Source organism: Mesocricetus auratus, unplaced genomic scaffold (assembly GCF_017639785.1).
Source record: "Mesocricetus auratus isolate SY011 unplaced genomic scaffold, BCM_Maur_2.0 Super-Scaffold_100006, whole genome shotgun sequence".
Lineage (NCBI taxonomy): Eukaryota > Metazoa > Chordata > Mammalia > Rodentia > Cricetidae > Mesocricetus > Mesocricetus auratus.
This window is the reverse complement of record NW_024429190.1, coordinates 104,670,831-104,685,618: the sequence shown is the minus strand read 5'-3', so window position 1 is coordinate 104,685,618 and position 14,788 is coordinate 104,670,831. Positions and strand designations below refer to the sequence as shown.

The following is a 14,788-nucleotide window of genomic DNA, read 5'->3' as shown; positions in this document are numbered from 1 at the left end:
ACTTTGCGGACAGTGGGACATACCCTGAGGAGAGGCAGGCTCAGGTTGGAGCTGGGTATTAGCTCCCCTTCTGCAAGCTCCAAATTTCAAGGAATCACAACCTTACACAGGTCATCCTCCATGGTTTTGTAGGCCCAGAGGCACCCAACAGTGAGGCCAGTCTGCTCTTCATGAGTCTAGCCTGGGAGGAAATGGCGGCTTCACCAGGAAGACTAGGGCTGGAAGGATACCCCAGGGGGCTTCCTGGAAGAGACGGGGACCTTACTAGCCAGGTAGACATGCCTGGGGGTCCCTGGTGCCAGAGACATCAAGAGAACTAGACACTTTTTGGAGCAAAAGATGCTGGGCCCAGGAGCCTCTCTCTGCCCATCTGGTTCAAGGCTGCTGTTTGGGTCAAGCCCAGCAGACCCCCAGACAGGTCTGCAATTTGACAACAGCCAAGGGTTGTAAAGATGCGTATCCCGAGCCCAGAGCTGTGATGCTGGACAGTCTCTGCAGGAAGGTGGAACGCGTAGAGTCAGTTGCACACGGTTCCTGAAGGCTGTTTACAGTTACAGCGGTGACCTGATTTTGTCACAGCGGGATCACGGGAGTGTTACTTAAGGGCTGCTAGTGGCTTTTCTCAATATGTCCTTGATACAGTTGAAGCAAACAGTGACTAAGTGAACAAACGCTGGAGACTTGGTGAGGCTGGTGTTGATACTCTTTGGGGCGCTGGAGAGGCCTCTCCTGGGTCTGTGGACACGAAAGTGTGGCCAGCTGTGTGTGTGTGTGTGGGGGGGGTTATCACCAGCACAGCTTAGCTCAAGGCTGGTGGTGTCTGGCCCTGGGACAGGGTACCATAGACTTTGGAACAATTTCTATTGCTTCCATTAAGACCCTCCCTTTCCTTGCAAGGCCAGAGGCCACCTCTGTGCACCTGCTCGCCCTCTTGGCTCTGGACTGGGGTTACACGGGGGACACTCAGCTCTTCTGGGAAGAACGTTCTTAAGAGGTCCAATGAGCAAGCACAGGCTCTGTCCCCACAGAAGGTCTGCTCCTCTGGGACACAGGGAATAGGTCAGCCTGGAGCCAGAGCTATGCAAGACCGGGCTGGCTGGGATGTGAAAAATGCCCTGAGAAAAATGCCCAGGGCACACAAGGGGCTTCCGGGCAGCGGTGGTTCACGAGCCAGGCCCTGCTCTCAGGAGGAGCCGCTATCAGCCTGCCATCCCAGCCGGCCAGGCATTTGGCCTCCTCAATCTGACACGGCAGACACGGGACACAGTCCTGAAGAGGTCACACAAAGCTAGGAACCTGGTGTTCTCACACTCCAGACAACATGCTGGGGGCAGAGCATGGTAAGCAGCCGTCTAACACACGTGCAAGGGGAGGGGTGTTGAGGACCTTGGAAACGTCTCGGTGGCTTCTGTGGCAGGCAGAGAGCCAGGCCTCCTATGGCTGTAAGTGTCACTGTGACCCGCTTTATGGAAGAGGCATCAACTCAACTCTCCTGGTGCATATGATGGGAAACCGGAGGCTAGTTTTAAAATTTATTTTTATTTCAGAGGCCAGAAGAGGGCGACAGAGTGAAATGAGCCACCATGGGGATACTGGGACCGGGGCCAGGGTCCTCTGCAGAAACATCAAGAATTCCTAACTGTGCCCATCTCCCCAGCTCTGAAACGGAGGGTTAGAAAGAACAGAAGCGCTGGGCGTTGGTGGCGCACGCCTTTAATCCCAGCACCTGGGAGGCAGAGGCAGGCGGATCTCTGTGAGTTGGAGGTCAACCTGGTCTACAGAGTGAGTTCCAGGACAGCTGGGGCTGTTTATACCGAGAAACCCTGTCTCAGAGAGAGAGAGGGAGACAGGGAGGGAGAGAGGGAGACCGAGAGAGAGGCAGACAGACAGACAGACAGACAAAGGGAGGGAAGGAGCAGAGAGGTCTACAGTCATCAGGTCTGAACCATGTCTAAGGCTTTTTGGAGGACGTCTCAGATGCCCTGAAAGCACACACTTTATTTCCCGCCCACCGAAGAGCCCAGGAAGGACACTGGATGTGTTACATCCCACACTCCCTCTCTTTCCCAGCAGTTACTAGTCATGGCCACTGACCAGTTCCTTCCCAAGGTTGGAGCCACTCGGGCACCCTCTCTATGGACGCTTGCAAGCTGCTGGCAAGGCAGGGCTGGCTTTGTGGGGAGTCATGATGGTTCTGGGGCAGCAGGGAAAAGGCATCTTCTAGCATTTAAAAAAGAAATAAAAAAGAAAGCTCGTGGGAAAGGCTCCCATGTCCAGCTGTTTGGAGTGGCGCCGTGTGCACTGCTCAGCCAAAGACGCTCTTGGCAGGTCCCTCTTTGGGCTTCTCAAAGACAGTCTCGGTACCTGTGCGATTGCGGCTGAACACAGACGGGGCAGCTGAGCCAGCTTGCTCTGTAGACAAGAGGTAGAGGCGTGGCGTCAGGACAGCAAGGCTGCCTATGCTGGGTGCAGCCCTTTCCCATACCCAGAAACCCTCCACACCTCTCAGCTACACGGGGGACTCGTCTCCAGCCCCACCGCAAGCCCTGGAGTACTCACCGCAGTCCCGCATGACCTGGTACGTCTTAGACTTGATCGCCTGGTTCTTGGCCAGGTTCCCCCGGGCCCCCTTCAGGTCTTCTTCTTTCACAGGGGGGCGCTTTTTCTTGATGGGGGCTTCCGGGGTGCCAACCTTGGAAAGCCCAGAGTCTCACATTTCGGGTCTTGAAATGAACCCCTCCAGCTTTGGCGGGGGTTCATCTTCCCAGATCACTCAACTCAAGTCAATTCCAAGCCCACTCCTGCTGGCACACACGCCTTTGATCCCAGCAGAGGCAGGCAGATCTCTGTGAGTTCGAGGCCAGCCTGGTCTTCAAAGAGAATTCCAGGACAGGCTCCAAAACCAACAGAGAAAATCTGTCTTGGAAAACAAAAAAACCAAAACAAAACGCCACTCTTCCCCCAGCCCCTGTAAGCCCTCTTCCCTTTCCGTCCGACTTAGACATCTAACCTTGGCCCAAAGAATACCCCTGGGGGTGGTGGCCTGTTTGTCTAGCCCAATTCGGGCCTGGGAGCAGAGGGGGAAAGGATGGACTTCAAGACTGAGCAGCCCTAGGGAGTCTGGTGCTGTTTACTGGGGAGCAAAGCGTCCCATAAGGACCGCCCCCCCTTCTCCAAACCAAACACTGATACTTTCTGTTATTGTGTTTGGAAAGGGTGTGGGGTGGACAGCCATGGAGCTGGGGGAGCCGGGCTCTGCTTACCCTTCCCCTCAACCCCAGGCGCCTGTGAGGCTGACACTTTAGTCCCTGAGCCCTGCAGGCAGGTGCAGGGTTTCCCTCACTCAGCCTGGGCTGGGCTCCCAGGAGGGCCTGCCCAGAGACACACCCTGCCAGGAGAGTAGAAGGGCACAGAACTGTGACCTATAGGTACAGCTCCCTCCCCCACCCTTCCTCCAGATTACAAATGTAAACAACTGGACACATTAAGCTATTGAAGCCAGCCCAACTCACAGGCATACCAGAGCACACACGGTTCTACATAAGAACTCCCCACAAACCCAACACCTCACAAGGCCATTCGCCAGAGCCCCGGGGGGGGGGGGGACGGGGACCCAGGGTGTCTGCTCCCAGCCCAGCCTCCCGGGCTGCAGGGCTGCCGCCTGTTGGGCATGGCTTTTAGTTCAAAGCAGACACCATCCGTTAGTGTCCAGCCTTGCCCCTCCCAACTCCCTTGGCGACAGCTGGACCCCCCCCTCCTCCCCCAGCCTTCTTACCTCGGACATGGTAGATGCCCTGCAAGTTCTCTCTCTGTAGCTAACTCTGCCAGGCAGTAGCCACAAGAAGAGATCTGTGTGAAGCCCAACCCTCGGGAACTTATATAGCCTGCTTGTCCGTCCCGGGTAGTCACTCCCCTCCTTTGGAAGCTTCCAGATGATTCAGATCCACGCAGCCACTAGCTGGCGTTTATTCTCGGAGATGATGGGTGGCAGCCCTGGTGAGGGCAGACAGCTGGGGGTACCCCGTGCTTTTGGGAACAGCTGCTCACCCGCAGGTGGGAGGTGCTGGCACTGAGTCCAGAGTGCTTAAGAACGTGTGACGGTCTGGGCGGGCAGACCGCCAAGGGCCCATCCCGGTGGCACGGGCGGGAGGGGAAATCTCTGAGCCTGTTTGTCTTTCTCTCCTACCCCTGGATTCCAGTGGAGATAGCTTTTCCCATCTCGGAACACTGGCAGGGCAGAAGCTTCCTGCTGCTTGAGAGTGTTTCCTCGGGGTGAGCACGGCTGATTCTCAGTTGAGCAGCCCGCCTGCCTCTGTTCGAGGAGGAGATCCTGGGGGGGGGGCACTGTGTGACACTTGCTGATGACGTCCTGGTCCTCTACCCTACCAGACCTGGGACGAGGCGGGGTATGGGCCCAGGAGGGAGGGGACCATGCTTGCTGCTGAGGGTCTCGAGGGGGCTGCTGCCTGGGGTGGGAACCGCACAGCAGAAGCAGATCTCCTTTAGGGGAGAGGGGGCAAAGTCCACTTCAGCTTTTAAGCTGTAGGGAAAAGGGCGAGGCTCCCTTGGAAAGTCCTTCAGCATTCCTCACCTTTACATGGAAAGATCACCTTGGGAACATGAGGGGACGACCCTCAGCCCGAGCTGGGCAGTGGTAGGTGTGGGTCGGAGGTCAGTCTCTGTTAGACCTACCCACCTCAGCTCCCTCCAGTCCACACGGGACATTATTCTTACCCTGAAGGCTCCAGGTGGACGAAATCCAAACAGGTACTGACCTACGGCTATCCTAAATGTCACTGCGTGGCTGTTGTACCTCAAACTCCACCGTAGCCCCTGCTCTGGCCCTGGCTCCCGGCAGGTCAATGTGGGCACTGCCAGGTCTAGGTTGGAACAGGTGATGATCTGAGCAACACCGGTGACTCCAGAGAGAGGCCAGGCAGACCGCGCCTTGTGAGGAGTGCCCACAGCTAGCTCTGTCTAGCTCTGGCCTCAAGGGAAGGGCAAGGATACGGGATGTTATGGGATGTTCCCCTGTCCCCACAGCAGGTAAACTGGATTAGGCTCTCATCAGCAAGGAAGCCGGCTACATTATGTTTGGTTTCTTTTCTTGCAGATTTAGCCCCATAGCTGCCAGAAGGCATCAGGTTTATTAGCCTCCTGAGCTATTTCAGTTCCAGAGGGCACAACCAACGGCCACAAAAGAAATGGTTTCTTTTTTTTAAAATGTAATAAGATGTGAAACTTTATTGTAAACCAGTTTACAATATAAGTACACCGTCTTCCCTTTCATCTAAAAATTGTGTTTCTGTGACTCATGGTGCCGCTGATTAAACACCCCACTATCTGGATAGGCAGCTGAAGTGGGAATGGTTTCTTCACACAGGTCTGACTGCTAATAAATCTTATGGAAAGAAAAATTAAAAACCAAACCAGGCAGCCAACCAACCAATCCACTCACCCACTCAGAACTCAGGGTGTTCAAAGCAAGGCAGGTCCCTCACTGGAAGCTGTGTGAAACTTCGTTTAAGACAGGGGTTCTCGACCTGGGGTCGAATGACCCTTTCCCAGGGGTCACCTAAGACCATCTGAAAACATCTACATTATGATCCACAACAGTAGCAAAACTACGGTTATGGAAGCGGCAACAAAAACAGCTTTAAGGTCGGGAGTCACCACAACATGAGGAGCTGTGTTAAAGGGTGGCGGAATTAGGAAGGCTGAGAACCGCTGACTTAGGAGCTAGCTCACATCCTGCAATGTGGCTGCTGCTGGGTGTGGTATGAGGGACGGTCTGGGTCTGCCCCTCCCGGGGTCCTGGGTCACCTTTTCGACGTGGGCCCTGTGCTGTAGCCTGCGCTGCCAAAGGGAAGTTACAACTTGAACTTGAGCTTTTTTGTTGTTGTTGTTTTCCCTGTAAGTGAGGTGAACACATAGATCCTTGCTACTAGGGCGTTCACAATCTAAAGTCTGAGGCAGGGAGCTTCTGACACGCTCCGGGACTGAGGGGGGCGCAGACTCTTACCTGACGCATTTTCTGGTCCCTGCCACACAGGATCTTACTGTTCATCCTTGCCTTTATCGAAGCCCTGCCAACAGCCAAATGAAGTTCAAAACAAACAAACAAACAAAAAAACCCAGTATCTCTCCGGGTGTCAGCTCTCTCTCAGTGGTTTATCTCTGTTAGCTATGGAAGACTCATTCATCTCCCTGGCTTGAAAGCTTCTGCAGACAGCAGCTTGAATCAGATGGACAGCACACCACAGCTAAATCAGCCGTCCTTTTTTCCTTTTTCCTCCCTAGCTTGGTGACGTCTGCCAGCAGCCAGTGAAGGGTCCCACCTCGTAAGGCACCTTGGAACAAGTGATGAGGACACTCGCTCCAAGGAGGGAGGACAGCTCAGGAAGACGTCCTGACTAGAGCCTTCTACATCCACTCCAGGGAGGGGAAGCACCATGGTCATAGAAATGCCTCAGCGGCCGCTGGGGGCTCTCCTGAGGGACGCAGAAATGTGTGAGTGTGTGTGTGTGCACACACTTCCGCACAGGAGGAGGGGCAGGGGGAACACACGCCACGCCTGCACAGACGGGCTCCAGTACCAGACTTCTGTTAGGCCTCCTTCCCTGCTGAGCCAGAGTCACAGAGCAGCTCAGGGACTACAGCCCTTAGTGAAAATCGGGATGCAGAAGGAGCCTAGGCTCACTCACTCCCCGTCCCTCAGGCGCAGGGAGCGGGGAGAGCCTTAGAGATTGCCTCTGAGAGGCCTGAGCAACTTGAGTTTCCATTCTTCACGGTGGTTCCCCCACCTCTGTGTCTGGTTTGGAAACTCTAGGAGCTCAGTCTGAAGTGAGGTTCCAACCCTGAGCTCCGGAAGGATGGCAGGGGTACCCGGTGCAGCACAGGTTGTCCCTAGCACGGTGAAACAGGAGGGGATGCGACGGTGACATCAGTAGCGTCACCAGGACTGACCATGGCATCAGGAGTTCGAGTTGCACTCTTCCCACAACACTCGGTGCACCCTCACGAAAGATGGGGAGGGGAATGACCATGGCTGTAGGGTAGAAACAGGAAGAACGCGGAAAGGAAACAGGAAGAACGCAGGGCCTGACCAATCCATTTCCCAGGCCGCTGGCCTCCAGCAGCAGTCTCTCTTTTCTCAGTGGTGCTTGCACTGGAGGATGAGCCGAGAGACATCCCAGAGTTAACCCTCTGTCCAGGACAAGTGAGACTTCAAGGGGCAGAGGGCAGGCCCCAGGTATCCTAGATAAAGGCTGGGTTCACATGGACAGGCATATTTAGATCCCGGACATTAAAGCAAAACACGTTCTTACACAGGTTTAGAAGACGGATCCGAGGAGAGTCACCTCCTCTGTGCTCACTTCACCTAAGCCTACGCCCACGAAGTAGTGGGGTGTTTCTGTGCTCCTTACCACTGTGCCTGCCTGTTAGACGGACGACTCCACCCTGCTGGTTCTACAGCAGGTACAGTGCTGGGTCAGCCTGTGTCACCAGGTAAAGTGGGTGTAACACCAACGAGGAACCACAGTCTAGAAAGACCTCATCCCGCCTATACAGTGAGACTTACTTCTCACTGGTATCTGCTCTGCTCCTGCCACTTCACAACTTTGGAGGGCATGGCAACAGGCTTTTCTGGCCAGGCAGAGTTCCCCAGACAGCTGAGCAAGAGAGCGGCACCAAGGCAAAGGTTGGCTCTGCAAGCTGCTGTCCTGGAGGCAGGGGCTGGGACCGTTCTAACATTGTAATCTGGAGGCTCTGAGAGGCAGGAAACGAGCAGGAATAGCCTGGTGGCTTGCATCCTCTGCACACAAATGTCTGACTCAAGCTCCTTCCTCAGTCAACTTTAACCAAAGCCTCTGGCGCTCCAGCTGGTAATGTCCTGGCAGGGCTCGGTTCCCGCGCGCTGGAGCACAGAGGTCCATTTGGACAGAGCTGACCTCAGCACACCGGGTCTCTGACCACAGATGCAGGTTACCCGCCCCTCCCAGCAGGGTGCCTTCCCTCGTGGCTGTTACCTAACAACCTTCCCGCCTAAAATCTGACTTTTACCCACTCCTCCCCAGCTGACACCCCATGAAAGGCAAACAGATCCATTTCTTTAGGGATTAAAAAGAGTTTTAAATACAGTAGTATGAAAATATAACTTAAAAATATAAAAGTCAAACAGCATACGGAAGACTTAAAAATCTGTTTGCCCGTTAGACCCATAGATACTTTGTAGGAAATAAACACATACTCAAAAAACAGTAACACTGTCACAGCTCATAAAACTGGCTTTAGAAATAAAGAGTTACAAAAGCCACTTTGAGTTAAGAAAGCATTCCTGTTCCAACTTGGGTCAACCAGCAGCTGTGAACCCCAAGCATGTCACACGTCCACGAGGCCCCGGCCTCAGCACGAGGCCCTGCAACAGTCAATGTGTGCTCTGTTTTCTTCCACCATGGCCACCTGGTCAGACAGAGGACAGGGGTGTCACAGCACCCCAAAGGGACGTCAACAAACAAACAGCTCTGCGCTTGCATATTTGGTCAGTGTTTGTAGTGCAACTGAGCGGGACCTCCAGCTGCCCACAGCCCCCTCAGGCACGGGTCCTCTCTCTTCCTTCTCTTCAGTCACCGTAGTCTGGGGCGGGTGGAGAGCGGGCAGAGACAGCGAGAGGAGTGGAGGTAGAAGAGGAGGGTGGAGAGAAGAGGGAAGGGGGCTGCTGAGGGCCAGGTCCCACGACCGTCATCCGCAGCGTGGCCGTTATCCGCAGCGTGGGAATGTGTCACACAGGCAGCCCAAAGCGGTGCTTCTTCTTCTTCACAGGCTTGTGGGGCGTCAGTCTGCGGAGGTCCTCCTCGGCGTCAGACTCCTCCATTTCATCGTCAGCCGAGATCAGGATCTGCGGCGGTGGAGAGGCAAGGCCTAAGACGCCAGCCAGCGGCAGTACCTTCTGTGCTCGCCTTCTGGGAGGCCTCAAGTCTGCCACTTCCTTGCAAGAGTGGGAGTGCCCCCTTCCAGTGAGATGGGCGTGACGCTAACCTGAGAGTCACCACCCCTCATCTGCCCTCCTCCCCACGCCTTCATCCAACTCCCAGCCAGGCCCAAATCCTATCAGGAGCAACCGGGTGCACGGAAGCTCGGGTCCTGGATCTGCCTTAAATCCAGTCTCTTTCAAAAGGAGTGAGTCATCCCAGGGACCACACAAGGCGTGCAATTGCAAACGGGCTGTCACTGCTGAAGATGAAGAGGGAGACGTGCTCGACTCATCCATGCAGCTGAGACACGGAGGACAAACGTGCTCGTTCCCTGCCACAGCTGCTCCCTCACCCCTCTGAGAACCTCGGGAAGATCACAACAGCCCTCGAGAAGGCTTAAGGCAGGGAGTGTGAACCCCCACTCCAGGAGTGGGCCAACAGCCTCACCACCCTTCCTGCAGACTGAACCACTTGACTGATCACTCCCCACCATGGCCAATGTGAATTTTACTTTATTATCAGAGGCCACACCATGTGGTTGTGAATTTACACCCCAGCAAATAAAGGAAGGTGAGGTTATCTCTGTGAGGTGTAACTAGTCCCATATTTTAGAAGCTTGTGGCCAACACTTCCCTTGTTGCTGGAGGACAGGACTCCATGGATCTCCATGCTTCCCTGGAATAAGGTGCATTTCACCTCACCTGGCTGTCTCCACGGCTAGTCCACAGGGGCTAACCTGACTTCATATGGCATCATGTGACGGCATTGGGTTCTGGCTGGCTGGATAAGGCTGAGTGACCTGGGCTAGTCCTCAGTTCAGCTTTTCCTTCCCTCTGACTAGCGCTGTGAATCAGCATTCAGGAGATGAGACGCACATGGAGACCCGAGACCCCCAGGGCCCAAGGAACAATGGCTAGGCCCTTGGGGAGGGTCAAGCAGGCTCCTACCTCAGACTCAGACTCCTCATGGGACGCCGCCCTGCGGTAGCGAACCTTGCTCCCATTCCTCGAGTCCTGGTTGGCTCCTCTCTCTTCCAGTTTAGCTTTCGTCTTCCCCTTTCTCATGAGGAAATTGTCTACTGCCCAGAACATGAAAGCCTGTGGGAAGAAAGTGCAGGTTACTCTGGGTAAGTCAGAGCAGAGCAGAGGGGTCCATGCCCACCCTTCAACAGAGGTAAGAAGAGCCTCACTCAGCCTGACTGTCACTCCATTTCCTTTCCTGGGCTTTTGTTATCAGAGAACAGCAGGATAATTCTTGCTGTGTTCACTTAAGGGTTTTGTTGTATTATAATAGGCAGGTAAATCCCTGGGAGTTCAAGGAAAGCCAGGGCAATGTAGAAAGACCCTGTTTCCAAAACAACACAACAAACAAACAAACAAACAAACCAGGAAGCCTGTTTTGGGCCTAGAACCCAGGCCTCTAACTACCTGCTTTGAGCCCTCGTGGGTCCTTCACAGGTGGCCACACCCTGCTGCTGCAGGAGCCCCGACTCCCTCAGACCTGTACACCCTACTGCTGCAGGAGCCCCGACTCCCTCAGACCTGTACACCCTGCTGCTGCAGGAGCCCCGACTCCCTCAGACCTGTACACCCTGCTGCTGCAGGAGCCCCGACTCCCTCAGACCTGTACACCCTGCTGCTGCAGGAGCCCCGACTCCCTCAGACCTGTACACCCTGCTGCTGCAGGAGCCCCGACTCCCTCAGACCTCTACACCCTGCTTCCTCACTTCTGGCCACTGTGCTCACGAGTTTCTCTGATGTCTGTGTTCAGCAATATCTGGAGAACAGTTGAAATGACCCTCATCTAGAAGTGACTATCACACATAGCCTGGGACATTTCTGTGAGAAGTGGCCTAGCAGGGAAGGCAAGTCATACTTCCTAGGATCCCTCATCTGAAATAGGGGACCTGGAGAGGGTACTTGAATTCTTAGGAAGGGCTCCCGCCATTTCCAAGACTGGTTATGGGATGAGAAACAGCAACTGGTTACAGACAGAAAGGTCTACTTGGGGCTTAAGGTGACTTCTGTGTCACACTCAGAGCTCTCAACAGGAACCCTTGAAGGCAGGTACATGGGGTAAAACAGGCAACAAGGCACTGACATTGACAAAGGGAAGGGTAGCAAGGGGGGTAAAACAGGCAACATGGCACTGACATTGACAAAGGGAAGGGTAACAAGCGGAGTAAAACAAGCAACAAGGCACTGACATTGACAAAGAAGGGAACTATCAGCATGACGATGGCCAGCTTCAGGTCTGGGTTTTCAATCGGATTCAACAGGGCCACCTGCAGAAGAAACAGACACAGTGAGAAGCACAGAGAGACTTGACTCCCCAAGCGTCACTGGAAACCCCTTACACTCATGTTGCAGGGACCCTGGACCTGACCACTGCTCAGAGCCACTTTGGGTCATTATCACATCAGCAGCTTTCCCCTTTTGTGGACCTGAGGTCACTGAGTCAGATCCAGTAGGGAGCAGCCTGAAGCTGGGGAGCAGCAGCAGTGGGCATGGCCTTAGGGGACGGGAGGGAGATCACTGGAGACCTGGACAATGAGGTGCGAGACCACTCTCCAGCAGAGACCCCCACACGCAGTCATCACCTTGAGCACAGCAGCTCTGAAATATTTTGGCTTATTTTCCTTAAAAAGGTAAAACTTCAACCACAGGATAAAAACAATGAAAGCCAGTATCTAAGACACATGTTCTAGAAGGCTCCTTGGTTGTTTCACATGGGAACAAGTGGCATAGGTTTATCTAGGCAGCACTGGCGTCAGAGGGCAAAGGGCAGAGCTGTGAAAACCGTGGACGCTCCCAGGTATTAACATATAGGTGGGGACAGACCTCAGAAACTGCTCGGGCACACAGTGGCTTCAGTGAACTAGCTAGCCCAGACACATGTGTCAAGGACGTTTGCCAGTTAGAGTCTGAAGACCAAGCAACACACCAGGAGGGACGTGTTCCCACTGAGCTTGCACACTTCACAGTTTAATCCAGAAAAGACGCGTGTTTACATAAAGTCCTCGGACGCCAAGTACAGGAATGACGAGTTAACGCCCTGTAAATAGCTGCTCTAGTAGACCAAATCCAGGACTCACTCGAGGAGCTAAAACAAAAACAAAATCAAGCAGGCCGGGGCCAGGGTGACTGGGATGCTGCCTGCTTAGCTTAGCTGGAGGCCGCAGAAGCACGGGTTAGGAGGAGGCAAACCTTTTTCCACTGGAGTATGAGAAGGACGATGAAGACGACGGACTTTTCAAAGATCATGATCACGATGTAAAGGGCGCACTGCCCCACCCAGGCCCCACACTGCAGAGGGTCTCCTGCAGGGACAGACAGGTGCTTAGCCACATGCGCCCAGGATCTGGGTAGGAAGACAACCCCCCAACCCCCTGCAGCTTGTACTGCTAGTGGCATCCCAGGGTTCGCACTTTGTGAGTCCCTAAAGCTCTACCACTCATCTCATTCCCAAAACAGGAGGTGCTCTGAATAAAGTCAGAGCTCCTAATTTGGACATACCAGAATGTTTTTCTTCCAAAAAATTCCAGGATAGAGTTAAGAGGCACTAAAGTTAGCAAGAGCTGACTGCAGGCTCTCTGCGTGAAGCAAGAGCACTATTATTATCTAGAGTTGATTTCCCCAGTGACTGGTGCTATCCCTCCCTTTCTCTGTCCACGATGAGACTGACACCGCAGTTATAAATACAGTACTCAACCTCTTGGTCCACCACCCATGTCTTATGCCATTACCCACCATCCCTGCTGTCCTCAGCTCTGAGAACCCCAAGCTGACATAGAGAAACTCAGATTCCAACTGAATTAACGTAAAAGAATGACAAGTTAATGCTTTCCAGGGCCTTTTCAAGGAATTAAAACAAAAACGAATGGGGGGAGGGCAACCTAATTAACCCTGGTCAGGACAAAGAAGACAGAAGCCCTCAAGACAGGGACAGCGGGAACGGGCCGGGGCCTGCAGCTGTGAGTGAGGTTTGTCTGTGAGGCTGCCAGGGCTTAAGAAACGACTGGGAAGGGCCCAACGGTCCACTGTGGGGCATCTGAGACACAAAGTACCTCTAGAATGCTTCTAAAAGGGACTCAATGAAGGGTGGAGGACCAGCCTCTCTAGAGGATGACCTAATGGCATCAGAACCTTAGGACAGGCCCCCTCAAAGTGGGAGGCTGGGTGCCAGAGCTGCGTCCTAGACGCTCAACCAGAGCAGTCTGGGCTCCACTGACCAAAACGGGAAAATTAACATTCCAGGGAGGCTGTGAGAAGAGACTCTGGTCTGGAGAGAAATCTCCAACTTCTCATTTGACTCCTGTTTCCGTAGCAACCCCAGGCATTCATGCTGCAGCCCCCAGTCCTGCCTGGGCCTGCGAGCTGAGCATAGTGGAGGCAAGTGGATGCCTTTACACGGCTGCCATGGACAGACACCGGGCTGCCGCTTCCTTTTCTGGACAACGCCAGGAGAGGGGCAGAAAGCCTGCAGAAGCACACTAACCGCTTATTCTAACGGCTTCCTGTCTGCTTCCATCCCGGGGCAGTGCACCTGACATGCGAGCTGCAGTACTCAGAAGTGCCACCCCCGGCAAAGCTGCCCATGCAGCTTCTGGTAAACCCCCTGACCTAATGGAGAAAAGCTCATCTCAACAGGAGAAGAAACGACTTAGTAGCACTGGAAAATGTCTGAATAGGGACTGGTGTGTCTGGAAGTAAGCATACATTTGTTTACTGTCACAAGAACACTCCCCTGCTCAAGGTGTACACTCATGTACACTCCATGTGCTTGGGGGCTGTGAGCAACGGGCAACAGAGGAAGGCTTTTCCTCTTCTTTCTCCGCAGTGGAGCTGGCACTGCCTTTTGTTTGGGATACTAAAACAAAAATGTTCAAAACCAAAGAGGGAAAACGCACCTGTGCCCAGCTGATACACCAGGTCACAGGTCACCGAAGCTGGGCTGAGTGCACAGTTTGCTTATTTCTGTTCCTGGTGGGTTTTTCAAATGCCCCCTGAAATTCGTCTCTACAGGACAAATACAGTTAATAAGCATGGCCATGTGTCCTGCTTTCTATTGTAATGGACAACCTTGGGACATTGGTTTGTTTTGGTAAGTTATTCCCTCAGGGTAAGTTATAGGAAGAGGGGCCAAAAAAGAGACATCTGTGCCGAGAAGCTACCGGAAGGGAACATTTAGATGGAAAGTCCATGACATACAGTGCTGCTGAACATTACCTTGTTTTCAGGGTATGAGACACTTGCTCAGCAGACCCCAGATGTCACAGGTCACTCAGAAACTGTTCAAACCAAGTTATGTTCCAAGTCCCAATATTTCTTCTAGGAACCAAGCAACTATCTACAGAGCACACATCTCTTTGTTTGCCTGAGAGTTGCGGAGCCTACATGGAGTTCCTGCCTCAATTGGACAGGAAAGTTCACAGGTGTAGAAGGCAGAACAATGGCCCTGCAAAGATGTCCGCATCCCAATCTCTGGAACCCATGGTAAGCGCTGTGACTTGGCCAAGGGGGAATTCTGGCTGTTAGTGGAAGTAAGGTTGTGATTCAGGCTCTAATGGACTATCTGGAGTGTTTGGGTGCACGCGGGGTAGTCACAGGGCCTTCAAGGTAGAAGGCCAGACCGGTAGACTACAAGAGCAACTTAGCCACTGGCTTTGAAAGCAGAGGGAGAGAGCCATGAGCTGAGGGACTCAGACTGAACTAGAGGCTGGGCAGGGCAACAGAACAACCATCCTTACTACCTACTGATACCTCCATGTTAACCTGGCAGAACTGGGCTGACTTCCAGAGGAACGACAGAGT

General features: G+C 53.7%; 2 protein-coding genes across 4 annotated transcripts in view; both read right to left on the bottom strand.

The window, feature by feature from the left end:
- Positions 1-1,520: 1,520 nt before the first annotated feature.
- Positions 1,521-4,059, bottom strand: Mustn1 (musculoskeletal, embryonic nuclear protein 1). Its single transcript, XM_013124585.3, has 3 exons — positions 3,776-4,059; positions 2,560-2,692; positions 1,521-2,412 (listed from the first exon to the last, which is right to left on the bottom strand). The coding sequence occupies exons 1-3, from the start codon at positions 3,782-3,784 to the stop codon at positions 2,306-2,308; spliced, it is 249 nt and encodes an 82-aa protein (XP_012980039.1). The 5' UTR covers positions 3,785-4,059; the 3' UTR covers positions 1,521-2,305.
- A 4,053-nt stretch (positions 4,060-8,112) lies between these two features.
- Stimate (STIM activating enhancer) overlaps positions 8,113-14,788 on the bottom strand; it is a 43,351-nt gene continuing 36,675 nt past the window's right edge. Inside the window, exons 5-8 of one of the 3 annotated variants that reach the window (XM_013124583.3) lie at positions 12,182-12,294; positions 11,182-11,259; positions 9,923-10,072; positions 8,113-8,899 (exon numbers count right to left, since the gene is read on the bottom strand). In XM_013124583.3, coding sequence (XP_012980037.1) covers positions 8,783-8,899; positions 9,923-10,072; positions 11,182-11,259; positions 12,182-12,294 — 458 coding nt within the window. In that variant the 3' untranslated portion in view covers positions 8,113-8,782. The other 2 variants (XM_040747803.1, XM_040747804.1) reach the window with 2 other exon arrangements.